At 38.9% G+C, this 27,124-nt stretch overlaps 2 protein-coding genes across 5 annotated transcripts in view; one reads left to right on the top strand and one right to left on the bottom strand.

Annotated features, from left to right (window-relative positions):
* mideasb (mitotic deacetylase associated SANT domain protein b) overlaps positions 1-20,032 on the bottom strand; it is a 28,073-nt gene extending 8,041 nt beyond the window's left edge. Inside the window, exons 1-7 of one of the 4 annotated variants that reach the window (XM_084096500.1) lie at positions 19,895-20,032; positions 10,101-11,962; positions 7,359-7,667; positions 6,702-7,059; positions 5,879-5,945; positions 4,368-4,510; positions 4,065-4,171 (exon numbers count right to left, since the gene is read on the bottom strand). In XM_084096500.1, the coding sequence (XP_083952626.1) occupies positions 4,065-4,171; positions 4,368-4,510; positions 5,879-5,945; positions 6,702-7,059; positions 7,359-7,667; positions 10,101-11,594 (2,478 nt within the window). In that variant the 5' untranslated portion in view covers positions 11,595-11,962; positions 19,895-20,032. Of the gene's footprint in view, positions 1-4,064; positions 4,172-4,367; positions 4,511-5,878; positions 5,946-6,701; positions 7,060-7,358; positions 7,668-10,100; positions 13,915-16,353; positions 16,693-19,894 lie in introns of those variants that run through there. The other 3 variants (XM_084096499.1, XM_084096502.1, XM_084096501.1) reach the window with 3 other exon arrangements.
* Positions 20,033-20,978: 946 nt separating this feature from the next.
* Positions 20,979-26,985, top strand: ptgr2 (prostaglandin reductase 2). Its single transcript, XM_084096498.1, has 9 exons — positions 20,979-21,135; positions 21,255-21,373; positions 22,769-22,960; positions 23,060-23,230; positions 23,771-23,980; positions 24,081-24,202; positions 25,884-25,971; positions 26,047-26,086; positions 26,197-26,985. Exons 1-9 carry the CDS (start codon positions 21,096-21,098, stop codon positions 26,259-26,261), a joined length of 1,047 nt encoding a protein of 348 aa, XP_083952624.1. The 5' UTR covers positions 20,979-21,095; the 3' UTR covers positions 26,262-26,985.
* Positions 26,986-27,124: the final 139 nt, after the last annotated feature.

Below are 27,124 nucleotides of genomic sequence, written 5' to 3'. Positions count from 1 at the left end.
CAGGCAATTGACAAGCACTACAGATCTTTGCTCCTGAGTGAAAGATGTAATAACCAGACACAGTTAATTGTGGTTTTAAACTACTCTGTATCGTCAGAACATGACAATCACTTCTTGAACATTTCTCAGATCTGAGGTAGAATATTCAAAACATTTATAATAAAAAAAATCTACATCAAAATATGCACGAGTTAACTTAAGTTAAATCCTTTTCCAGTCTTTTTTCCTTAGCAAAAGAAATATCTTAATATAAAAAAATAATTTCTTAGTTTCTGCAAGTTCTAACGGGAGATAGTTTGTGTTGCCTGACTTTGATGACACGTACCTTCGGCACAGTTTGCAGTGCAGGCTGCAATATTAATAATATTATGTTTTTCTCTTAGAAATGCACATTTGACAGAATGAAGCTTGAGTTGGGATGCAGATGTAAATTTATGTTCATTAACAAAAACAGTAACATCTGTAAATATTTAAACAAATTGAAATATTCTGTCAGTTAGCACTCTACTTTTATTAAAATTAAGCATTGGTCATCCATAGTATCCTACATTTAGACCACCGGTAAAACCACGCACGCACATAGCATCTCACTACCATGGTAAAATGTAACTATATGGCTTTTGGTTGTCCTGAGGTTGTCAGAGACATTAAACCCCAGTTTAACAGACAAGGCTTAAGGCTAGTCCCAGACTAAAATGCATTATTGAGCTGTTTTAACTGTTTTTAATATATTAAAATATGCCAGTTGCTATTGTTTTGTCTCAAGATGCACACCAGTTATTTATTTTTTCTAATACATGTTTATAAAAGCTACTTAAATGTACTAATTGAACTAAGGCCTAATCCTGGCTTAATCTAAGCCCCATCTGTGAAACCAGGCCTAAATGTCATCACACCAAGCAGGGAAATGCATCTAGTCGGCTTTCAGAGATTTGTTGTTTAAACTCATGCTTTTAAAACCATTCCAACTTAAAATTTACTTGTAGATTTCTAATAGAGATGCAATAATTCCAAAAGCCAACTGAAAAATCATATTGGTGGGAACCAGGGTGATGTTAACTTCTGAGTTGGCATTAACAACCCATAATAAACTTTAACAGTGACAGATCATTGCCTTGCAGGACAACCCGTTTGGAATTAAACATTTTTTGCTGAAGCCCATCTGTCTTATGTACCTACTAATCTTTCAAAATATCTACGTCGAAATCATGTTTGCAAGTGGCACAATACAAATTACTCATTTGCACGAAACACAAAGCACAAAGCAACTTGGCATTACAAAACCTAAGATGCAACAAGATAACCCTATTTAAAGCAATGGCATCAAACCATTTTCAGTACATCTCGGTTATCACTGAAACTCAGTAAACACCAAAGACCTTACAGACACCACTCAAGAGTCTCGAGCTGACTTTCATTTTCTGCAGTAGTTGTTCACATGTGACATAAACCACAAAGCAACAAACAGCATGTTATTTTGCAGTGTAACAAATGCATGACTAAAATTTGGTTTAGAAATGCAACGCACATAATTCAGTCATCTTCAGCGTGTGGTTCTGGACACAAGCCTGTGATTGACAGGTGGTTGCTATGGCGGCAGTGTGACAGCTCAGCAGTAAGCGGCTGGCTGTTGTGTTGTTGCAGCTGCTGGCTCAACTGAGCAACGTTGAAAAGAATTATCAAAGCACACGCGCTGTTTGTGTTTTCATATAACAAGGGTCATCAATTAGCAGAATGCAGCTGCATTGGTTTCGCCTCGACTGCCAATCAGCTGTCATAAATGAATAAGCTAGGGCTATTAAACAAATAGATTTGTTTACACAATATGCTATTTAAGCGATCAAATTATTCACAATTAATTGTATATATCAATATTAAATGTAATTCAATTATCACATCGCATGAAAAGATGCATTTCACAATGTACTTGCACAGGAATTATAAAAAAGTACAGTTTATTTGTCGCTTGTTGATTCTCAAATGCAGCTAAAAGATAACTAACTATAATGAATACTACATTAGCATCTACACCAGCTGAAAATAACGTTCTAAGAACGTGCTGCAGTTTTGTCGTCTGCAGCTTTAAATGCTCGTGCTCTTTAAAGCAGGATGGATTCTGATTGGCTGTCAATGTTTTTATCATTCATCAACTGGAAAAAATTGTTCTGAAAGTGACTCCAACGTTATTGTTCCTCTGTGCCGTTATCATTATAGTTGTGGTGTAGACTCTGCTATTCTTTTATATGATTTTAAGAACTATATCTTTATCATTATAGTTATTGTCCTCGGTGTGAACAGGCCTTAAGAGTGTAGTAGATGCGCTTTTAGGGTTGGGGGTTGCTACAAAAAAAAAAAAAAAAAAGCCGCAGACTTTGTAACACTGATTAACAGTGAGTGAACAATTGTATATTTATATATATTTTTGTTATTCATTATTATTATTTTTTTATGAGACCTAATGGGGTTAACAAATGGAACTTTATTGTGAAGAGTTACTAAAATGTACAATGAATTTTTACTGAAATGTATATTGAACACAGTGGCGGCTGCTGGTCTTTCAAAGAGGGGAAGCTCATTTTCGGCCTACATCATAAAAATTGTCCATTTATTTATACGTAAATTCTGCCCAACGTTCCTTTTCAAGAAAATGCTCTGTGACCCTATATCGTTCCAACTAGGCGTCTTTTCCAGTGACTTGACCAGTGTCCTCTCAATGGCCAGCAGAGTTAGGTATAATTGTATAAATGTAATAATATAATAAAGGTATAAATAATAATATAATAAAGTATAATGATAATACTACTAATAATATATAGGCTATTTTTAATTATTTTAATAATTATTGTTTTAATTATTACTACTAATATTATAAAAAATATAATAGGATAAGTCAAGTCAAGTATATTTGTATAGCGCTTTTCACAATACAGATTGTATCAAAGCAGCTTCACAGTATTAAATTAAAATAATACAACAAGGTTTGTTTCTAGTGGAATTTATTGATTGATACAATTAAATTAAATATCCCCAAAATATCACCATATATTTTGTAATAATATAATAAAGGTATAAATGTATAATTGTGTGAAATGTATTATGAAAAATTGCTAGCAATTTCGACAAGCAAATACCAAGAAAGAGGTAGCAGCAGTTTGTCTTTTGACTATCACTTGAAAAATCCGTGATGGGACTGAGCTCCAATAGCTTCAGCGGCAGCGACTTTTTATTGTATGAAATCGCTGTCAATCAAAAGGAGATGCAGCCCCTCCAATCATCACGCGGAAGCTCGGAGTCCGGGCCAGCCCACTCCTCATTCACTCCAGAGACGCTGAGCGTCCGTGGGCGGGACATAATCGCAGCATTTATCCAATGACCGTCTAGTTTCGAAGCGCTGAAAAAAACTGTTCAGAGCAGCCCCATTGAAGTCAATGGACGCTGGGCTTCAACAGGGAAATGCACTGTGACGCTACGGGAATGTATGAGAAGGAAATCGAGTCAGCCGACCTGCTGTATGTAGCTGATTCTGAACGAACTAACCTTTTCTAACGCATTTTTAGTCAATAAAATGTTAACACGATAGTACATATTTGACCATTAATTTTTTTGACATTATAGGGGAAGCCGAGCTTCCCTTGCAGTCTTAAAGAAATCCCCACTGATTGAACATTAATTTAGGATTGTTCAGATCTTAGCTGGAAAGGGAATTTAGAGCCTGGACTTTAAATGTATAGCTTTGTCAAATGCATGTGTGTGTGTGAATGGCCACAAGTAAAACGCTGTTCAAGGAAACAATGCAGACCATGTCATTTACATTCACTTTCCATGTGCATGTAATGTGTTTGCACGCATTAGTCACATAAACACTTTGTCTTTTCAGGCTTTGTAATACATAATTAATTCCACATAATTTAATCTTCCACTCATGTGACAAACCCTTCATCCATTGCTCTGAATAATCAGCAGTTTAAGAAGCAGCTAAGTGTAAACCGGTTTGATTGGTACACAATACAGAAGAAAGTGCAATTAAGCTATCCCAATGTGCTACTGCATTATATGATACTCACCATGATTTCACCCTTGCATTCATACAAGCAGTGCAAAGCCAGTTCCTGATTGGTCCCTCCACCGTACAACGCACTCGAGCACGCCAGGTGCATGAGGTCATCCACTGCTGGGACACACAGAATGTCCAGGAAAAGACAGACTTAAACATTCAGTCATGCAGATCTAGTTATAAATTAATATGGCAAGCTGTGTTAGCAAAAAAAAAAAATCCTGCAACTTCCTTTCATTAATTTAATTGATTAAATAATATTAAGAGATCAATAAATAAGAGAAATGAATATGGTATTGTGTAAGTTGTAAACCTCTTTGCTGTTCCTGAGTATTGGCCTCCAGGTCAGGCAGTGGCGCCCACACCAGTTCAGCCTTGTGTAGGTCGTGCTGCGCTGCCGAGCGCTCTCTCAGCTCTGGGACCTCCGCCTGATACCGCAATCCAATGTTTATCCGACTGAAAAAGTGAGAATGAATATAAACAGGCTGCTGTATCAATCCAAACAAAATGAATATGATTTGTTAAAAATAATGGAGTCCAAACGCATGAGGAATAAAACAATAAATATGAAGTTTGAGAAAAGCCTGGTGAGCATGATTTAAGAATGTAAGAAACTATAAAGAAAAATAATGGATCTCCAAAAGCTTTTGTTGCCAGGGATTGGAAGCTATTGGAAGCTAAACATGAGGCACGACTTCTATAAAATGAGAAATTCCTGAAAACAAATCACATTCCACACTCCAGTTCATTCCACAGGTAGTTTGTGTTGTTTCTGAACGAATCTGGGCCACTAGTGACAAATTGAATCAGAATCAGACTATCAAAGATTTTCAGACTGCTGTTTGAATTAATTTATTGCTCCTCACTGTCAGCTCTTTTTTTTTTTTTTTTTTTTTTTTTTGAGAAATCAAGCATTCATGAGAGTAGACTCTGACCATGGGTCTTTGCATAAAATTAACACCCCATGTTTTCCAAAGCCAAATGTTCTAGTATTTGACTGCCAAGGTCTGGGGATAAGGCAAGACAGATTGTGCTTTATTATTTTGTTCCAGGATGTGCTTTCGTGGTGCATTGGCCAACTCCAAAATGAAAGGATCTGCAGCCATTCACAGAGAGTTTGTGTCTGTGTATGCGTGTAAGAGAGAAAGAATTTCAACCGAACGCTGTTCTGACCATTAGATAAACCAGCTGGTACCAGTCAGAGATGATATCCCATAATTCTATCTGCTCAGCTACCATCCCCCTCCTACTCTGTTCTTGAAAAGAGAGCTCTGAAATTTCCCATGTATGATCCAAGAAACCCATTCAGATGTCATTTCCCTTTAACATACTAACAGAGAGACTTGCGTATGACATAACAGCTCCCCAACCAGCTCCACCGTAACCGTGAATTTTGCATCTGCAGACTACAGATTACCATTACAATAAAGTAATGCGAACATATCTGCACTGTAAGGCCAGTTTACACCACATGTGTTAGCAGTGTGTAAGCAAAGCAGCAGCATAAATGCAACAGCAGGCTTGAGTTGTGCTTTTATGCTGTGTAAAGCTGCAGCTCTGTAGAAAATATATGAAAGTAATTTCTGGGCTACTATTTTGAGTAATAACTGCCATCCAAACAGTAAGAGGAAACAGCCAGCTAATCAGACCACTGACTTTCAGTCAGCTGAATGGAATCTAGCATAAAAGTAGCAAAATTAAAATAAAAAAAGGCAAGGTTAATAAAGTGAAGAAAGTTATTATATGGCTAGAAGCGTAAGCTAATTAAGGAAACTAATGAAGCGCAGTGTGTGGGGGTGTTATTTGAATAGCGTGTGTACTTACGGCTCAATGCTGACAGGTGTAGCCTCACTCATAGCAGAGAGAACTGGAGGGGTGATATCACTGCTGTCTGAACATATACAAACAAAAAGAATGTGCTTAGACTGAAAGTAAACACTGTTTCTTATTATATGTCCACGATATGCATCTCCTTATCATGATATGCATAACAATTATGTCTAACTGCACATGTTGTAACATATACTAAGTCTGTTCCAGAACCTAATGAGGTGCCAACTTAGACAGCATTTCAAGTTTTTACAAACAGTAAGCAGCTCATTTTAAGATACCTCATTTTGCTCAATATTTTGAGTATCTAATTAAAAGGCAGCATAGCAGGTCTAATGCATTCTGGGGTTGCCTAATCAGACGGTGGATCCAGATAATTTTATCGACTGTAAAATCTCCAAAAATATTTAAGCATTTTTCCAGCTAAATAAAAAAAAATACTATTTTGGGGAGTTATTAGAATATCAAGTTGTTATCTTAGCAAAATATGCTAATGCAACTGGAAGCAACTGTTCATCAAGTTAGGGTTAGTCAGTCAAGCGCCTCGCCTGGGCAGTGCTATTTGTGTGATGCACATGAGTGACTGGATGCACATTAGAAATCTGTTCAGTCCCTTATAAGATTGTAATATGGTTAGAACACTGCATTAGAAGGTTAGCATCTAGGCAGAAGACTAGGTTTTGGAACAGAACTTAATTTTAGGTTGCATTTGGTAACTTCAAATCATTCAATCCTAAACAGACTACCTGAACTCATTTAAAGTAGTACTTAACAAATTTTATCTGTGTACTTTGTAGAGACAGTAAAGGGAACTCACTGGAGCGCAGGAGGCTGCGGGTTGCAGATTTGGGAGTGGCAGGTGGAGGTAGCCCTTGATTATTTGCTGCTGCAGCAGCAGCAGCGGCCGACAGGAAGGTGGAAAAGTAAAGACCCGAACCCTCTCGAACCGGGCTGAGGATGGGCGGGGGAGTGTAAGGCGGCATGTTGAGGGGGTTGTCAGGCAATCGGACAGGTGAACGTAAGTGACTCTGGTAAGGTGTGATGCTGGAGTAGATCGGTGGAGCGATGAAAGTGCCAAGTTTGGGTGGGGGAATAAAGAGCGGCTCTGGGCGAGGCCGTCGTTTGGCTTTGGCCGATTTGGCGTCAGCTTCACTTCCACTCTCAGTTCCACCATTCTGTAGAAGAAATTAGATGTTGGTAAGCTGGATAGTGTGGAAAAAATACATACACCATATGCAATCTGGGTGATCTTGGTGAGTCTTGTCAGAAATCCTAAATCTGGTAGTGAAATGGGGTGGGGGAAGGTTGGATTAGGGTGAAGAGAATGGACAGGAATTTGTGGATTAATGGGGCGTTTTAATCCAGGGTTTAACAGAGGGGAATGGAATAGATCAGAGGGCAAAAAGAAAGATTGTCATGGGCATAGAAAGGTGCCATTGATGTTTTGATAAATTAGATCAGTGTGTGAACTCACCTGGCCTGAGCTCTCAGACAGAGAGTTCCGGAGTGAACGTCGTCGTGTAACAATCACAGAGGTTTTGTAATCAGAGCAGCTCATGTCATGGGTGCCCAAAGGCCGTGATGGCCAACTAGCTGAAAGGGAAGCCTGCTCGTGATCCGGGGATGAGGAATCAGTCTGCCTCACTGGCACAGATACTGGAATGACCAATGGCATGAGGCTGTCATCTCTAGGCCGCTTGGCGCTCATCTGCTCCACCTCAGCTGCCCCTCGACCTGGACCTGTCGGGGCAACAGGGGGGCTCCAGGGCCTGTGTGGCTCTTGCTGTCAACACATGATTAACACAGTCAAATTAATGGTTAAACAAAATACCTAAATCTCAGCAGAGTGCATCCTTCCTCTGCTCTGGAGGTACAAATGATATGCATGTGAAATGAGAAATGAGAGAGTGCTTAAAAGCTGATAAGATATATTAGCACAGGAAATGAGGTTAACTGAAGTCTATTTTCAAAAACAACTTAATGAATCAACTGTGACCTAATTTCTGCGCCAGGATAAAACATCTTGCCCTGCAGACCAGCAACAGATTGCACGTGGATGTATAGATCGGTGTCACAAGTGAATAACATATTAGCATGCCACCACAGGAGAAAACCTCAGGTTCAATATAACCAGACACTCTCCAGTAGGTAAGTTAACGATTACAGAAGGGGTTCCTTCTATGTTAGGTTTATTGAACTGCATCCATACTTTTACACAAAACAGGAACTTAAAAAAGAACCATACAAAAATGGCACTCTTAGCAATTTCACAATGCCTGTCAATTTCAAAACCCCCAAAACACGATGTTCATGTCAAAAAAAGTATTCTGGGAGGAGCAATTCCTGTTTTTTTCTCATTGCTAACTTTAAGTTAGGCATTAAAGAAAAAGAAAACTGCTTAAACTGCATTGGCATGTTGTGTAAAAATACTATGAAATATGCGTCACTAGTACAGTGTAACTAACTGGAAGTTGCGTGGAAATCTAGAAATCCCTGAGGATGTGGCCTGTCTTATCTAAACTCTGGCCTTGCTGGCACCACTGAGGTATTCAGCTTAGTACATGAAGCCCTTGCAGCTCACTCACCCTTGAGCAAGAGCTTTTTTTCAGCCTGTGTTTGGAGTAGGGAAGGTTTAACTGACACCCGTCGTCACCAGGAGACCAAAAAAACCTCACTGACTGATGCACCTACTCCTTTCGAGGAGCTGGAATCAGCTGACATGAGATTTGTAGCCTCTTTACTGGACTGCACTTTGTGTTCTGTGCATTATCTGCCCCACAGATCAACAGTATATGTACACACACCCTTTCTTTGTTATCCTCGGCTGGATGTCTTTAGGGAGTGCTGCTGTCCTTTTCAAAGGAAGTATACGTAACGAGTAAAAGCAGACTGAACTAAATAGTGTGGCCCAGAAACACTTAGATCTCCTCGTTAAACTTGATTGCTAATTGCGCTAATTCTCTGTGCACAATAAAATGAACAAACCGAGCAATTAAGACTAGTCCATAGATTCAATAGGATGAAATCTCTGTATAATCTTCCATTCCAAAGCAAGTATTAACTCAGTGACAATACAAATTTAAAATTAGTTATGGACAGAGCTGTGCTTTTGGATTTTGACAAAAGGAAATACAGCTCTATATGTACATCAATGTACAGGAAGGCCAGTGGGCTGAGGGTGGGGTGCACTTGCTGGTATTTATATGAGAAGTCAGTCAGGAGATAGTGGTTGCAGATGTGTGGAAAAGCTTTTGTTTGGTTCATTGGATCATGTGACCTGATGACGACAGTCAGTGTCAGTCCTTTACTAATTTTACACTCCTGTATCAACTGAGAAACCTGTAGAACTTGTACGCTTTTGAAACAGGTTGTGCATCCTCACTGTACAATGTTAAGCAGATAATGATGTCAACTTCCCTCGGCTAAGGGTAATTTGTGATTAAGGGAGTGTTCACACTTGGCATGTTTGGTTCGATTAAACCGAACTCTGGTGCGATTGCTCTGTTAGTGCAGTTCATTTGAACGTGTGAACGCTGCCATCCGAACCCTGGTGCGCACCAAACAAGCGGGCCGAGACCGCAGAAAAGATGGTTCTCGATCCGCTTCCAACAAACTCTGGTGCGGCTCGTATGAAATATGAACGCAACACGGACCACCATACATGCAAACAAACCAAAAACAGGAAGATTTTTTTCTCGTCATAGTAGCGAGATTGCCCACCACAGTTCAGTACAGGCATCAGAACCTTGTCTTCTTGCAGCAGATCATTTGTGTGTTTAACGGAGGGATTCCTGCCACTGTTTTGACTCCTTTACACATTTTATAAGCTCTTCACTAGTTCTCAGCTGGTCAAAATTCCATCATATGCAGGCTACGCACATACAAAGAGTGCATTTATCCTAGCACACAGAATTGTTTTGGATGTTCGATAAGTTCTGTCTCAAAACAGGCAATATGTCATAAAAGCCAACCAATCAGGTTGTGAACATATCCCTATTCCTTTAGGTTCGCTATTTTTTGGTTCGGTGATCTGAATGCTAATTGGACCAGGACTAAATGGGTTTTTTTTGGCCCGGACCAAACGAACCAAGCGAACCAAACAAGTGAGAACAAGTCACAGACCAACCTTTCATCTTGACTATTTAACAATGAATTATCAAAAACACAATTTTAATTTCTCCTTTAAACTTGGCTGAAAAACAGTCAGTTGTCTTACCTTGACATTCCGCGAGGGAAGAGATTCCCTTTCCGAAGCCTTCTGAGCCAAGGTTTCCAGGTTGACCTCTTGCGACACTCTCCTCTTACGGCGTGTGCTCTGGATTACACCCGTCGGAGTGGCCCGGATGTCTTGCACCGCAATGGTCTCAGAAGCCCCGTTCTGAGAGCCTTGGGCATGAAGATCAGTCGGCATGACAAATGGGTTATCTGAGGCGGGGCCTCCACCCTCTTTTGAAAGCCGACGTGATCTCCGGGGCCCAGGCTGTTGGGTCTCAGTGGATTGCTGGGGTCCAGTTGCAGGAGGCTGAGGAACAGAATCCTTAGTCTGTGTTGATGGGGGATTAGTGGTCTCTTGGGACTGTCCTGGTAATGACGGGGGATGCTGATCAAGTGAAGGGGCATGTGGCTGCGGTCCATCAGAGTAATTTTCCAATACATGTTGGTTTTGATGAGGTTGCTCAGATATTTTTTGCAGTTGCGCCAAGTCAAGTTGCATTTGAATCTGTTGCATATGCTGTTGTGGTTGCTGTTGCTGAGTCTTATTTAGTTGCTGTGCTTGTTGCTGTAACTGTGATTGCGATATTTGTCGTGACTGTTTTTGTTGCTGAAGTACCTGTTGCTGCTGCTGCGCCTGCTGTCGTATATGCTGTTCCAGCTGTTGCTGCCGTTGTTGCTGCATCATCTGTCGCTGCATCTGCAGCTTTTGCTCCTGTTCTTGTAGTTGCTGAAGATGATGCTGAGAATTCGTCTGTGTACTGTAATTCAAATTTGGCAAGGTCCGATTGCCCTGAACTACCTGATAGTAACCTGCTACCAAGTTCTGCTTGGGCTGTCCAAAAGCTAACTGAAAGGGTTGCAGCACAGAATTTCCAGTGGTGGACTGTCCGTGCTGAGGTGGATTTAACATTCCAGGCTTTTGTGTCTGCTGAAAAGCTTGCTGCTGTTCCCAGTCCATGCCCCGGCCAGGTTTGGTCGTGTCCTTGAAGGTCTGTCCACTTATGTTAGCCCCTTGTTTTTCAGTTGCCCTAATAGTCGATGGCTCGGGCTGCTGCTGCTGCTGTTGTACTGACATGCCCTCATGCATCTGCTTTGCAAATACAGTCTGAGCCCCCAGGTAAGGGGCATAGTTCTGAGACCATGCTGTTAAACCCTGTGACCAATTGTTTGGTCGCTGTTGGGGCTGCAAAGACGGGTCTTGATGCGACCACTTCATGGGCACCGTCTGTTGGTAGTGCCCACGACTTTGATCACCCTTCTCTGGGCTGAAAATGACAGAATTGAGGTACATATGTGGTGCTTCTGCATTCGAGCCTTCCACACCTCCACTGTCATTATGGCCTGGCCCTGAGGGAGGGACCCCAATGCCATAGTAGGCCTCTGTATGCTGAGAGGCCTCTTTCATTGCCACACCCTGATCGTTGAAGAAAGTGATACGTTTGCCCGTTCTCTTTGCGTTTGGTTTCGGTTGAGGTTGCAAACTCATGACTTTCATGAATATAGGTTCTGGGGAGTTGTGGAGTGGGTGGTTATGGAGACAAGAGTTCAAATTCCCAAACCACACTAAGCTTTCTCTGGTTTAATGAAAAGTCTCAGAGTATCGCCCTAGACAAAGAACCCTAGTTTTATCCAGTATTTTGGCAGTCAATGGTCATCCAAACCTACTCAACATAGTAGAAATGCAAATAAGCTTTAAAATACAAAACTGCAGCATCTCCTGTGCAGAAATAGTAGTTTCAGTATGGTGTAGCTCAAACATGTCTATTTGTTTTTATTCTTCACTGCCAACTTTTCAGGTCCTGGGATGCCAAGCTGGGTTGAGAAGTCTTTAGGTTAACTTGTTGTTTATTCATGGGAGACAACCTGAGAAGAAAGTGGTCACAAATATTATGGTTAGCCTTCAGAGTCAGTACTTTGGGCTTAGTGGGGGTTCATTGAAATAGCCGTTTCAGCAACTTCATGAATAGGGCCCTAGAGAAAGGATTTAAAAGGGAAAGGTGGAATTGTTAAGGGTTGGGGGAGCTGTGCCATTAGCAGATTAGTGCACATGATAAAACTATGTTGAACAAACTGCATTCAAGCAAGTAAATAAGTTCAGTATGCACAGAAAGTTAACAAATTTTTCTTAGCAACCAACAAACTAAAAGGACACATATGTAAGAATGCTAACTAAGTAGGGGGGAAACGTGCATGTTACTGCAAATAATTGTTTCTAGATCGTGTGCAGTGAAAGTGAGTAAGATGATGAGAGAGGTACAGTTGCACACATAATCCCACAGAGAGTGTGAAAATGTACTAGCCTAGTTTCACAATGAAAATGTTTAAGGTGATTCCCCCCATAGTTCACATTAGCATGCAAATATCAACTTAAAAATCAATAAAAGTGTACAATTAACCTGAAATACCCTCCTCTCACAAATCATGGAGGGCTTGTGTTGTTATACGTGTATGCATATATGCATCAACCAAATGAATAATGAAATTAATAATCTCAAATGTCTGCATATAAAAAAAAATTAAATGAGAAACATATCTGTATGCAAACAAATTATAAACTACACTAATTATAAGCTCTCTACCTGATGATTTAACATTATTCTTTTGTGATCTATATTCAGTAGGAATCCTCTATTGTGTTCATTCTTATAATTTTATTTGTTGAACATTAGCGTCTCTGCTTTTATCAACATTTTATTTTATTTTTTGTTTTATTACAATGACCAATACAAATGATCTCTACACTTAGGGCTGTGCCGGTGAGCGTGACAACTGCTGCACCACCATGGTGGCAGGATACCACCGGTGGTGGTATAAAAAAAAAGATTTGCATATATGATGGTTGCCGTTTTATGTAGATATTGGGAAACAAGTTAAGTACAAAGCTATGTTTACTAAAGAAATAACAGTTTAGAAACCATGTTATTTTGCGAATATCGCAACACTTGAATTTTTGGCGAATGAGAGGTACACAAGCCCATAAATTTGGATTAAGCCATATGTCGGCTTTGTATTCTGTCTTGCGATCTGGCTATATAAGCATTTATTAGCTTCAGAAACATCTAATTGTTTTTCAGACTTCATCTCACAGTTTGTATTCACTAGGGAAGTTATGGAACTCAAGTTTATTTGTATAGCGCATTTTACACAAGCCGGTAATTCAGTTTCACTTTCCCATGCAATGCAACATGAAATATAAATGTCACGTAGATAAGAAGCTTCTATATGCTCCTGTATGTTTGTGTGTGGGTGTGGGCGATCTTGTGTGTGCTTCAGTGAAGGCAGCGCAATATAGATAGGCCTATAGAATAATGATCAAACTGACAATTACCTGTGCAATAAGTGTTTGAACAATAATTTTATTTAACCCACAAAACCCCAACACCACCGGCTGGCCCGGTCACAGCCTTATCTACACTTACTATTGGGGATACACTGAATTAAACATTCTTGGCTGAAACCGAAACTTCTGAATGTACTTGGCCGAAAACCGAAAATGCTTATTACAAATTATCCATTTCTTATTTTAAAATTACGTTTTTTTGTATAATTGTATTAATATTATACTTTAATGAAATTCAAAATAAATTGATGATACTGAATTAAAAAAATATACAAGCCAATAAAATAAAACAACCACATTTTTATTGAAAGTAACACACTAAAATTGGACAGAAAATATATTAATATTTAATATCAATATATTATTCGTTATTCAGTTCTATGAAAGATAATCGGATTCAACAGATTTATTTTTTTACCAATTATCTAAACAATGTATAGTCCTACAAAAAAATGTGAATTGACTGGATATTTGTATCATTGTTTGCTATTGCTGTGATCTCATGAGTGACAGGTGGCCCCACCCTCACGCCAGTAAACACGTAATCAATGAAGAGAAGAGATCACTGCAAGTGGGAGGGGACATTATTTTGATTAAAGATTACGAGGGCATATGAATTTTATATATTCATTTATAATAAATACTGCAATATTCCATAAAAACAAGAATTGTCAATTGATTTAATGGTGACAGCACTGAGAATTCTGCAAAGTAATGTTACAAAAGTAACATTCAGTCGTGTTTGTTTACATTACATTTTGGCCAAATCATCTAGTAGGAAAAAAGTATCGTTAAGGTCAACATAGTAAAGTGTATCAATACTGCATACTCAAAGCACTCATGCAGTATTTTCAGGGGTGTCGCAACGCAATGAAAAACACCCCTAACAGCGCGAGGATGTAAACAGCAATTGCATAAACCAAACCAACGTCCAGTTAAAGTGATAAGACCATATTGTAGGTCAATTTCACCTAACACGTTTCAGTGAATTACAATGCCTATTGGATAAATCCAGCGCATGGCGTTCAGTTCTTTCACTGAAAGCACACGAATGTCATTACATTAGCAAAACAACATAAGCAAGCGACGCACGGTTACACAAGCCAAGGTTTTAACAGTTGACAAGAGAACGCGTTTAATAAGCTTGTAACTTAAAGGCAGGGTAGGTAGAAATGGTCTAAAAATTTTATTTTTCAAATTTGTTTAAACTTTATGTACATATCAATACATAATTAAAATGTAAGTACTCTGAAAAAGAAAGTATCAAAATCGAGTGTCTGTAGACCTCTCACGACTGTTTTAAAGACATCTCATTATTTCCATTCACTCCAACCCCTCATTTCTGTGCTTCTTCCAAAGCCACGCCCCCAAAACACATGAACGCGCGACTCCGACCGCTGAGCTAGAGGACGCATTATTTACCTGAGACAAGCGGAGGGGAAGGGGCATTTTTTTGCCTGGTTTGCCTTCACTAACTGCATATGCCGGTACTGTAAATTTAGATTGCTCTTTCTCTGCCATTGTTTTGGTATTCCTAGGTTCAGTGCCTTCTTCTTCTTCTTCGATAGATTTTATTGGCAGCTTGCAAACATAGTGCATTACCGCCATCTACTGGACGGAGGTGTGATCAGGTTCCGTGCCTCTCGCACTCCTCAAATCAAACGGTCGCGCGCAAGTGGGCAGGTGCTGTGTGGCAAAAGGGTGGTTGCCATGGTTGCGAGAGAGTGACAGTCGCCTAAGCCAATCCTTTGATTCGTCCCGAATCGAAATAATGAGCTGTGTTTAATACAGATTAAACGGTCTAGAGTCACTTGATTTTTATACTCTTTTTTTCAGAGTTCTTACATTTTAATTATGTATTGATATATATAGAAAGTTTTAACAAATTTGGATCTTTAATTTTTAATAAATCCTACCTACCCTGCCTTTAAAGTAGCCTACGGTTACCTAATCGAACCTACTTCTTAATTTAAACCGCGACCGAATGCAGAACAGACTCAAGAGCTGAGGCACGAGCGAATTCCCATCAGAGAGAGTGGTTGTGGATCAAAACCTAGAGAGCTGCCTAACTAGACAGCATTCTAGGGGGCGTAGACACAGGACGGGGTCTCGAGCCGCCTTTTACAAGTTTATACTTGAATAAATCAATACTCTGTCATAATTTACTCCGCCTCGTGTTGTTCCAAACTGAGTGACTGTCATTCTTCTGTGGAAAAGGAGATGTTATAACATGCATAATGAGAGTACCATTCACTTTCATTTTGTGTAAAAGACGCGTGTCATTCTGCATAACATCTTGTTTTGTGTTCCACAAAGCAAGTCACGCCGGTTCGGAACAACACGAGTGTGAGTAAATAATGACAGAACATTTTACATTTAACACACAAGTATAACGCAACGTTCATGGCGCGTCGCAACGCGTTCAAATCGCCCCTTTAAAAAGCTGTCTGGGTAAACAGCTCAAGGTTTTGATACACAGACCGTGCGTTTGCATAGGCTACTACATGGGTGCCCTTCCTGGACCCCCCTTACCAGTGAAGCCAGCTCAGCGCTATTTACCAGAAGTCCTTTGTTGCAGAAAAGGGATTATCCAGTCACTAATTCCGTGTCACACTGCAACAAAGTCAGACAACAATACACACTATGAAGCATGCTTGAGCAGCAAAATAATAAAAGTGGTAAATGACAAGCCCCCGTCCTGTCTGTTCCTAGTTGTCAACTCTGGTGAATGTAAATTTGGGAGTTAGTTTTTGCTTTCAGTATTACAACGGGAGTAAGATCGAGCCTCACGCAGCGCACGCTCGGATGCGAATAATATTCTGCAACAACTTGCGAAGGATTGTCAATTGCATGGTTTCGATTAGCTAAACATGTCTTAAGCATTAAATAATACATTTAAAAACATAATCCTTACCGTAGTTATTTTCTGCGCTTCACGTCGCCCTAAGAAAGAACAACTGCAAGCCAAGGTCCAATGCAACAGTACAGAAATGACTGCATGCTTATCCACGATTGAGTCATGCAATGCTGACCTCACTCCAGTAATATTCAAGTCAAGAGGTAGATCCTTGTGCAAATGAAACCACCGAGAAATGGAGGGCTTCTTTGACAAAATGGCGAGGCTTTTTCCAAAACAATTGCACTCGATTTCGTTACTATTGCACGCACATGCGAATCAAATCGCTCAAAAACAATCTAGTTCACTCGTCCACGGAGTATGGAACAACACATTCTCTTTCAGCTGAAGTCTTGTGATCCCTTACTGTCCTGTTGGCCACACCCACTTCCGCTGCCATATAAGGTCTTTCCCCTTCCATGCGGGGCGCTGTGAGTTACAGCAAATGCACAAGCCATGCGGGAAATTCCGTCACTGGGAAACGTTCTTCAGAACATGGCATGTACTAAACATCCCCATTCATACCTGAATCGAGTCAGTGATTTCAGATGTGGTCAGAGAGCAAAAGACAAGACACACGTGGTTGAAACTAGTGGAAAACCAACAAATGAGAGAAATTTAATATGTTTTTCATAACAAACAAACTGCATGGTTGTTTGGATTGGGGGGACTAGGGAGTGTGTTGCAACTCAAGACAACCATTTAACTAGTAAGAAATTAGATGCATGGGAAATCACCCATGACCACCACCCTCCTGAGGTGAATATAGTGTAAAACTATACCGGATATAGGACAAAAAAGACGACTATAATTGTATTAGCCTATTTTATGCCTATTTTAATTTGTGATCATGTTAAAAGATCAGACAGCAGGTTAAATATATGCACAAGCTATTTACTGAATACATTGATTGTCCCATTTTGTAGACCAACATTTCTGTGAGAGTGACAAAAGCAAACATTACCTTTCATTTTTTAGAGCCGTTTTAGCTCTGCCATTTGAATTAAAATTGTACTTATTTATAATTACCATTTTCAATTAAAATGTTTAAAATGAAATTGGAGTGATTATGGGGTGTGAATATTATTATTTTTTATTAGATTAGCTGCAACAAATTTATACATAACATTTTCTAGCTCTGACTGATTTTAAATAATAATTTTTGCCACCCCTAAAATGGGTCATACCATTAACTTTACCTGAGCTGTTGATTAGGCTATGCTATAAATTCCTACACCCCTAAAATGGGTCATACCATTAACTTTACCTGAGCTGTTGAATTAAATAAACTCTCTTTAATGCTGAATGTAGAAAACTTTGTTGAAAATATCCTCAACTTAACAACAACATAGGAGCATGCAGTTTATTGCGCGTGAAAGTTGCGTTCATAGTAATATACACAGTACAAAAACATTACTATTTTGAATGTTACGCTCATCAAGCCTGCATTTATTTGATTAAAAAATACAGAAAATACTGTAATATTGTGAAATATTATTACAATTTAAAATAATGGTTTTCTATTTTAATAAACTTTAAAATATAATTTATTTCTGTGATGCAAAGCTGAATTTTAATCAGCCATTACTCCAGTCTTCCATGTCACTGTCACACGATCCTTCAGAAATCATGGATTCTGTATTTTTTTATCAAATAAATGCAGGCTTGATGAGCATAAGAGACTTCTTTCAAAAAGATTAGAAATAGTCATTTTTAAAACTTTTGACCGGTACTGTGTGTGTGTGTGTGTGTGTGTGTGTGTGTGTGTGTGTGTGGCCTGGTAAACCCTACATTATGGGGACAAAATGTCCCCACAAGGATGGCAATATCCGAAATCCTTGTTCATTTTTTGGTCCCCATGAGGAAAACGGCTTATAAATCAAAAAAGTGATGTTATTTTGAAAATGTGAAATTGCAGAAAGTTTTCTGTGATGGGTAGGTTTAGGGATAGGGTTAGTGTAAGGGAATAGAATATACAGTTTGTACAGTATAAAAATCATTATGTCTATGGAAAGTCCCCATAAAACATGAAAACACTACGTGTGTACGTGTGTGTGTGTGTGTGTGTGTGTGTGTGTGTGTGTGTGTGTGTCTATATATATATATATATATATATATATATATATATATATATATATATATATATATATATGTGTGTGTCTGTGTGTGTGTGTGTGTGTGTGTACATATATTATGTGCACCTCCACCCTGGTTACAACTACCGCAACTCACTGGGATATGTTGTAACAGCACTTTTTGAACTAGACACCAATTTACACAGTTTAAGGATAAATTATGGATCTATTAACTAACATGTAGCAGATTATATATTATATCACAATCTAAGAAACTTAGAGGAAAAAAAGCACTGAGTTACAGTTCCATTTATGTTACACCAACAGCTTTCGCACAGACAATAGCCCTAATCCATTCTCACTGATTTGATTGTTATCAATATAAAAAGGGAACGTTGTGAACATGATTATGTAGGAGCAAGCAGAGTGTCAAGGCAAGACAGACTGCCTTTTACAATGGTTGTGAAAGTTCTGAATCTGGACTCTGTAACTCCAATCATGCCTTTTCTGCATTCGTGCAGAGGTTCAGCAGCCCGGACATGATCAAGCATGTGCTGCAGAGAGTAAGGAGACACCCATAGGCCTCATCGTGTCAGTTTGTGGACTGACTGACTGACTGACTGACTGACTGACTCTCTCTCTCTCTCTCTCTCTCTCACACACACTCACACTCTCTCTCTGCTGTGCCTTAAAATAAAGTGCAAAGCCATCAGACATGCCACCCATTCACCGGGTATGGCATGTGCTGAGTGTACCAGCCTCAATAAAAAAAATCTGATACCTTGAATGCTATTCGGGTGCGTAAAACATTATTCTCATACAATACTGGAATTAGATGCAAGTTCCTTATGCATGCAGACTGCATGCTTAATCGTAAAATACAGATGGGCGCGTGACTGCATCCTATTTAATAGCTACAGTGCATGCATGATTGATTCCCAGACCTCAAACTGCAAGTACATAAACAATTACATTTTGTCCTAGGTGAAAACGACTGCACTCAGTCAGTAAGCGCCTCTTAGGGGGGGAGGCTGACACAAGTTTACATGACACAGTTGTTGCAACACCACCAAATGTTGCACAACAGTAACATGATCCATCATAATGCAGGTACAGATCCGACATACGCGCTGCTGACACCATCACTGATTTAAAGGAAACGCATGCATTTAGACAAACAGATCGTTAGACATTTGTTGCAACACAACTGTTCTAACGATAAGCACTTTCTGTTGCCGCTCACATGTGTGGTTGCAATGCTCGCGCAATTATGCACGTATGAAGAAGGTTCGCCACTCGTAACAATGACTGTAAAAGCGCATCTAATTGTCTCTGTCAAAAGTATGGAACCACCCAATCGAATTCATGCTCCTGAGCAAGGTCTTCTTTCGACGTCCTGCAGAAACTCATCAAATAAACGCTTTACGAGGGGAAATACATACGAACTGGATCTAGTTAGAATGACTTATTGCGCATTACATTACCTGTAAAAACATCTGCGCCGTTTCTCCAGCGATCCAAATCTTTTTCGTGTTGCTTTCAAGAAAAAAAGGGGGAAAAAAACTTTAAGCCTTTGACTGTAGCGTCACTTCCTCGTTGGTAAGAAGAGCGCCACCCGCTGCAAATTGCACAGTGATGTCATTTGTCTCTTGCACCTTCAATACAGGAGACACCTTTAGTAAAATTGTGGCATATTTACGATCACATATTAATATTACCATCGGCTACTCGAGTTCAATCAATGTAAACTCCACATCTAATGTCATGTCTCCTTTGAAACAAGTACTGTAACAAAATAGGCCTTAAACGGTCCCATAAGGAATCGAATTTTAAAGATTTGCACTAGTGCTCAGAGTAAACACGCGATCTCCGAATTGTAAACGAATCTTTAGAGTCGGATCGTTTTTTATTCTGTTGAACCTTCAGAACCGTCTGAACGATTCGTTTACGAATCGGACTGAATCGGTTCGAGTGATTCTCAACTCCGACTCGTTGAACTGAGAGATGAGTAAGCTGCTAATAATAGCATTTTATTGATGCACATAAAACGTTTGAGTCAAAACAGGGCTGTATATAGTATTGTTTAATGTAAATTCAAGTTGGGTTGTAAATGAATTTATGTTTTTTCAAAGCTGCAACAAACTTACATGAACTCATGAAAATACTGTGAATCTGCTTATTATTTGTATGATTTTTGTTGTATAGTATGTATATCCCCGGTTTCATAGACAAGGCTTAAACTAGTCCCAGACTAAAATGCATGTTTGAGCTGTTTTAACTGAAAGCAACTTGAACTGAAATATCTTAAAATATCTCAGTGCCATTGTTTTGTCTCAAGATGCACACCTCTAATGTTTTTAAGGCACGTTTAAAAAAGCTACTTAAATGTCCTAATTGCACTAAGGCCTAATCCTGGCTTAGTGTAAACCCTGTCTTTGAAACTAGGCCATATAGTCATAAAAAGAACCGGTTCTTTGAAACGAACTGTTCGAAAGAACCGATTCGTGAGTCTGATTTCCCATCATCACAGCACATGCGACCAGTCCTTTAACTATCTTGCAGCCAATCAGACGAGCGCCTGGGTGTCATGTGATTATATCAGGAAGAAATGCAGTCGCTGCGAGCACGATTTTGAGAGCATTATAAGTCTTAAAAACCTTGAGTAATAAAATAAAAATAAGGAAAATGTTAAATGTTAAAAGAGTTGTGTTGCGCTCCCGACCAGGTAAATCATGTTGATGATTTTGCTTAGTTTACACATAATTAACAATAACATAGTCCACTAATCAGGACGTGACTGTGCTGCAAGGGTCTGCAGTTCATTGGTTTTCTCTGTATGATCAGGAAAAAATGGTCATCCGGTTCCAGAGAATTTTCGTGTAGAAGAGATTAGGAAATCCCCCGAGTTGAAAGAAGGGCAAGTGTTAGTTCGGACACTCTTTCTTTCAGTTGACCCGTACATGGTGAGATGACCTTCCTTGATTCATTCTTTCTTCTTATTATCTTTTATATGTGATTTTTCATGAAGTAAATACAATACCCTACCTCTTCATTCCATTCCCTGTTAATTCTATTCTATTCTGTGTGAGTGCACACCTCATACCTGTCAAGTATCCCGTTTTGGCCGGGAAAGTCCCGTATTTTACTCTTCTTTCCCGCCGTCCTCCCGTATTCCCGTAAATCTCCCGGTTTTTAACCTGCGTTATTAAAAAATAATAATAGGCTACCCCGGGCCCGGGCGGAGTAAAAAAACAACAAAAAAAACCCCATTCCTAATCTGAGTCTGTCAGTAGCCTCGCGATAACTGCCACAAATACAAAACTTGACAGGTATGCCACACCTGTACATACTTGTCTATTTTGTTTGAGTATATATCATACAGGTATATATACAGTATTGTATTGTACAGTATGTTAATACCCCCCACCAAAAAAATGGTTTTAAGTCAGTTATTTATATATTTTGCTGTAGTGTTTCAGTAGGAAATATCAGTTTACATTTCCAAACATTCTTTTTGTAATAATCCAGTGAGATTTCTGCATGCACAAGGAGTCTGACAACAGCCGGTATGATCTGATCTCACCATCATCGAGTCCGTCTGTGATTACATGAAGAAACAGAAAAAACTGAGACAGACTAAATCCAGAAGAACTGCAGGAACGTCTCCAAGATGCTTGAAGAAACCTTCCTGCAAAGCTACCTGAAAAACTATGCGCAAGTGTACCTGGACAAAAGCCGTTTTAAACGCAAAGGGTCGTTACACCATATATTGATTTGAATTAGTTAATAGAAGTTAAATCATAAATAAATTCAATTTGTGATTTTATTTTTGAAAGCATTATCACTTTACAGCATTTTAACACAAGTGCCAGTACTTTTCACAGTACTGTAGCTTTGCAGGAAGGTTTCTTCAAGCATCTTGGAGACGTTCCCGCAGTTCTTCTGGATTTAGTTTGTCTCAGTTTTTTCTGTTTCTTCATGTAATCACAGACGGACTCGATGATGGTGAGATCAGATCATCCTGGCTGTTGTCAGGTTCCTTGTGCATACAGAAATCTCACTGGATTATTACAATTAATGGCAAAAAGAATGTTTGGAAATGTAAACTGATATTTCCTACTGACACACTATAGCAAAAGATATAAATAACTGACTTAAAACCATTTTTTAAGGGGGGGGATATTAACATGCCTAAGACTTTTGCACAGTACTATATATATATATATATATATATATATATATATATATATATACATGCATATTATTCACAACAAATATCAGCCTGAATGAATGTATTATCATCAAGCATTAACTTATTCACTTATTTATGAAACAATACAACACCAAACTCAATTCAGCGCTGTCGCATGAACGATGATACTGGAGCAGACTACCTGTTGCCATGGAGATTAGATGAGTGTGTGGATGGAGGTGGAGTTGGTGTAGTCGAGGCCAGCAAGAACAAGGCATTATCTGTGGGCAATATCGTCACCTCCTTCAACTGGCATTGGCAAACCTACGATGTGATGGATGGCAGCCTTTTACAAAAGGTGTAAAGTTTATCAAATAGTTTATCAAGTTTGATCAAATAGACCTCTGATGTATATGGATATGAGGCTTTATGATGTGAGGTGTACTCGTTCTTGCAGGTTGACCCAGAGTTGGTAGATGGACACCTGTCATATGTTCTTGGAGCGGTTGGCATGCCTGGCCTCACTGCTCTGTTAGGTGTGAGAGAGAAGGGTCATGTGACTGCAGGAACTCACCAGACAATGGTCATCAGTGGAGCAGCTGGAGCTTGTGGGTCAGTTGCTGGACAGGTAATGTGTGACTGTATGTACGAAACTGGCCTGTTCTCTACTAAAACATAGAGATTTAGTTATTATGAAATAGGATTTTTATTTTTTTTTCTTTGCATGTCGTTTTGCATACAGACTTTATCAAAACGATCCCCATTATGAGGATCCATGAAACGAATAAAAACTCTGTATTCTGCTGCCAGGCCAGTAGTTGGCGATGTCACTTTGTAAAGTAACACTACACACCTATAGACTGAACACGTAATGCGCATTACGTCACCGTTTTCACAAATTCGCGTTTTGTTGACGATAACGCATCGTTAAAACGTGCACTTTGAAAGCCATTTTCAAGTTTGCATTTTCATGCCCCCAAAACACCGTTGACGCATAAAAAGATTTCCGTATATAGTTGAAAACGGTGTCATGTAAACGGACCTAATTTGGTATTATATAGAGTGCTATAAGTCACACTATGTGCTTCATGCATAATACATTCTTAACTTAAATCATTTTTGCTCTGTCCTTGCCATGTTATTTGAATTCTTCCCTCTGTTGTTCAAGATTGGCAGATTGGATGGTTGTGAGAGAGTCGTGGGCATTTGCGGTTCCGACCAGAAATGCCAGACCTTGGTAACGGAGCTGGGTTTTACAGCAGGGATAAACTACAGAACTGAAGATATCAGCTCAGCGCTGAGAGAGCAGTGCCCCAGAGGCATTGATGTATACTTTGACAATGTAGGCGGTCCCATCAGCGATGCTGTTATATCACAGGTACAGTCCTCACAGTATGTGCTGCCTTCTTACAACTGGTTTTTTTGGTCAATTTCAGAGGGTCGTCTTTGTGTTAAAGTGCAATTCTCATGCTGTGTAGATGAATCCCGGTGGTCATGTGATCCTGTGCGGTCAAATCTCACAGTACAATAAGGATGTACCTTACCCTCCTCCTCTAAGTGAGCATACCCAAGATGCTTTGCGTCGCAACAACATTACAAGGTATTAGAGAGAAACTAGTAGGACCTAGTTTGTTGGCTAATACATTTGTATGTTTGTGGTTTTCTTTATATTAATCAAGCATTTTTCTGTAATTAATTGTGATTTATCCATTTTTTTCTCAATTTCTGGGAATGAAATTATAGGCATTCATCATTACAGTATAATTTAACAGTATATATATATTTTTTTTTTACCTTTTTGACCCAGATAACATTGTATTTTTATGAATAATAACAATGAGACCAACACTTTACATACCAGTGAAATTTCACAATTCTCAGTATAAAGTTCAAACATCAGACAAGTAAACAGTCTGTAATAAAATAAGAACAAATAAACAAATTACAAGTGATGGCACAAATGAATACAATAGAATAAAGATACAAATGAAATAAACACTGCTTTAAGATTTTCTGGTAGGTCTAACAGTAATATTCAGGTAAGAAATAGTACAGAAAATTAATAAAGAAATCTAATGTAAAATAACACTGCACAGTCTTCACTGTATTTAAATATAGACTATTTCTACAAAAGTTATCCAATCAAGAGCAGTGAGGGATTTTCTCTTGTTCTTTTGTCCTTTGATTAACATTAATGACAGACAGCAGCAGGAATATTAGGCTACTGTCACTTTAAGACCTGCGCACACGACACCGATCTGACACAAATCTGATTTTCTCCAACTCTTTACATCCCTTTAAAACTTTTGAACTCATTTAAGACTGTGCTTACAAAGATACTTGACAAAAACAGGCATTTTCACAATTTTATGTGTTTGTCCGTTGAAGCACAATAAGACTAGCCTGGTTAAAACCAGACCATTCTCAGTAGTAACTGAGTCATGGTCTGGCAAAGCTCCATAGACAAATCATTTCCAAAGGGGCGTCACCAACGGACGTCGCTCAAATGCCTCTGGGCGCAGTTGGATAGACCTAAAACCAATCAGAGCGATCGTCATCGTGTAAAGCCATATGCTGCGTCCCAATTTGCCTAATTTACACTACGCCATAAAAGTATGTACTCTTTTTGTGAAGAAAAGGTATTTACTTTTGAATGTGTAGCAAAAAAGTAGGCAAGCTTTAGGACATACTACTTCGTCATCTTTATCGGACGGATCTGTCGTGTGCATCCTGTCACTTAAACTGCCCTGTCAATCATCCTGTCACAGTTCAAATCCTCTATTAAATCTAATTTAATTCCCTACCGTTTCGGAGAGAAATGTAGTAGCACGTTCATCTGCCAGTGGGTCTTTTATGGAGACTGTCCTCATGTGTTTGCAATTTGAATATAATAATGCATTTAAAAGTTGAACGGACGTCGCTCAAATGCCTCTGGGCGCAATTGGATAGACCTAAAACCAATCAGAGCGATCGTCATTGTGTAAAGCCCGCCACAACGTTTCTGATTGGTGCCGCGATTTCGACGGCATGGAAATGGGCTTGAATGAGCTCTTTGCCAGACTACTTCTCGAGCAAATCTGAATTTGCCGGAAGTTGTCTGGGTTTTCCCAGGCTACAATAAGACCAAAACAAAAAGTGTTTTTCAGGTGTTTCACAGAGAGCCACGGTTGAGTTATTTTTAACGCATTATACAGGAAATATTAATCACAGAAATGGCTGTTTTATTTTTGACAGCCATATAATTTTTATATTCCCAACTTGTACGCACTATATGTTCACAGGGAGAGATTTGTTGTATTGAACTACTTGGAGAAACATGAAGAAGGTCTGATGAAGCTCAGTCACTGGGTAAAGATGGGCCAGATAAAGGTAAATCTACCACAGTCATGTTTCCAAAACATAACAAGCCTTTTGTTCACCATATTCCTCCTTTTCATTTTACAGGTGTTGGAAACTGTTGTAACTGGTATAGAAAACATGGGAGGTGAGAGTGTGTTATTGTCATTCATTTCTCATGTGTTGAAGTGTACTCTGCATACATATTGTATGAACCGTCCTTTTTTATTATATTAATACTATACTTGCATATTTCAGAGGCGTTCTGCTCCATGATGACCGGGGGCAACGTAGGTAAACAAGTTGTCAAAATTTCAGACTGACACAAACATCTGCATCTGGAGGCCTTGTGGGAGTTTTGCGGTGTAGTTGTTATGAATCTGGACTGGTAACCCAACGGTTACTAAGAAGCACTCTATTGAAAAGACATTTGATGTTGCTTCAGTGGGGCTGTCCCTTTCAGTGTGCTGGAAGTCACTATAGATAAAGGCATCAGATAAATGACAAGTTTAAAATGAAATTAATTCAAATTAAAATTGGCCTTGTTCTAAATTTCCATTTAAAACTAATTTTAATGTCAGTTTTCAGTAACATATCAAAAGTTTAACATTTTGTTTGATTAAAAGTTGATTTTTGTTTTAACAAAAGTTTGATTAAAAGACTGCTTGTTTGCCACTGAAATTTTTATAATTTGTTCATAAAATATATGTAACAATGTCTCAGTCTCACCAAGGCTGCATTTATTTGATCAAAAATACAGTAAAAACAGCAATATTGTAAAATATTATTACCATTTTCTGCTTTTATACATTTTAAAATGTAATTTATTTCTGTGATGACAAAGCTGTGATGAATCAGCATCATTACTCCAGTCTGCAGAAATAATTCTAATATGATTTGGTGCTCAAGAAACATTTATTATTTTTAATGTGGAAAACAGTCGTGCTGCTTAATATTAATGTGGAAACTGTGATACAATTGTTTCAGTATTTTTTTGGATGACTGTTTACTGTTACTTTCGATCAATTGAATGCATCCTTGCTGAGTAAAAGTATTAGTTTCTTTCTTTTTTTAATTCTTACTGACCACAAACCTTTTAACAGAGTATGTGCCAGATATCAAGATGGTGGCTTGTTTGAAAATGGTTAGCTTTATCACTTACAAGTACATTAATTGTATTATATAT

Source organism: Abramis brama, assembly GCF_963993115.1.
Source record: "Abramis brama genome assembly, chromosome: 21".
In the NCBI taxonomy this organism is placed as follows: Eukaryota; Metazoa; Chordata; class Actinopteri; order Cypriniformes; family Leuciscidae; genus Abramis; species Abramis brama.
Note: the sequence above shows the minus strand (reverse complement) of the source record. Positions and strands in the feature narration are given on the sequence as shown.

Coding starts and splice junctions, on each gene's coding strand:
- ptgr2 (XM_084096498.1), top strand. CDS start 21,096: ATGTTAAATGTTAAAAGAGTTGTGTTGCGCTCCCGACCAG. Junction 23,981..24,080: donor GCGATGCTGTTATATCACAG/GTACAGTCCTCA, acceptor CATGCTGTGTAG/ATGAATCCCGGTGGTCATGT. Junction 26,087..26,196: donor TGGTATAGAAAACATGGGAG/GTGAGAGTGTGT, acceptor TGCATATTTCAG/AGGCGTTCTGCTCCATGATG.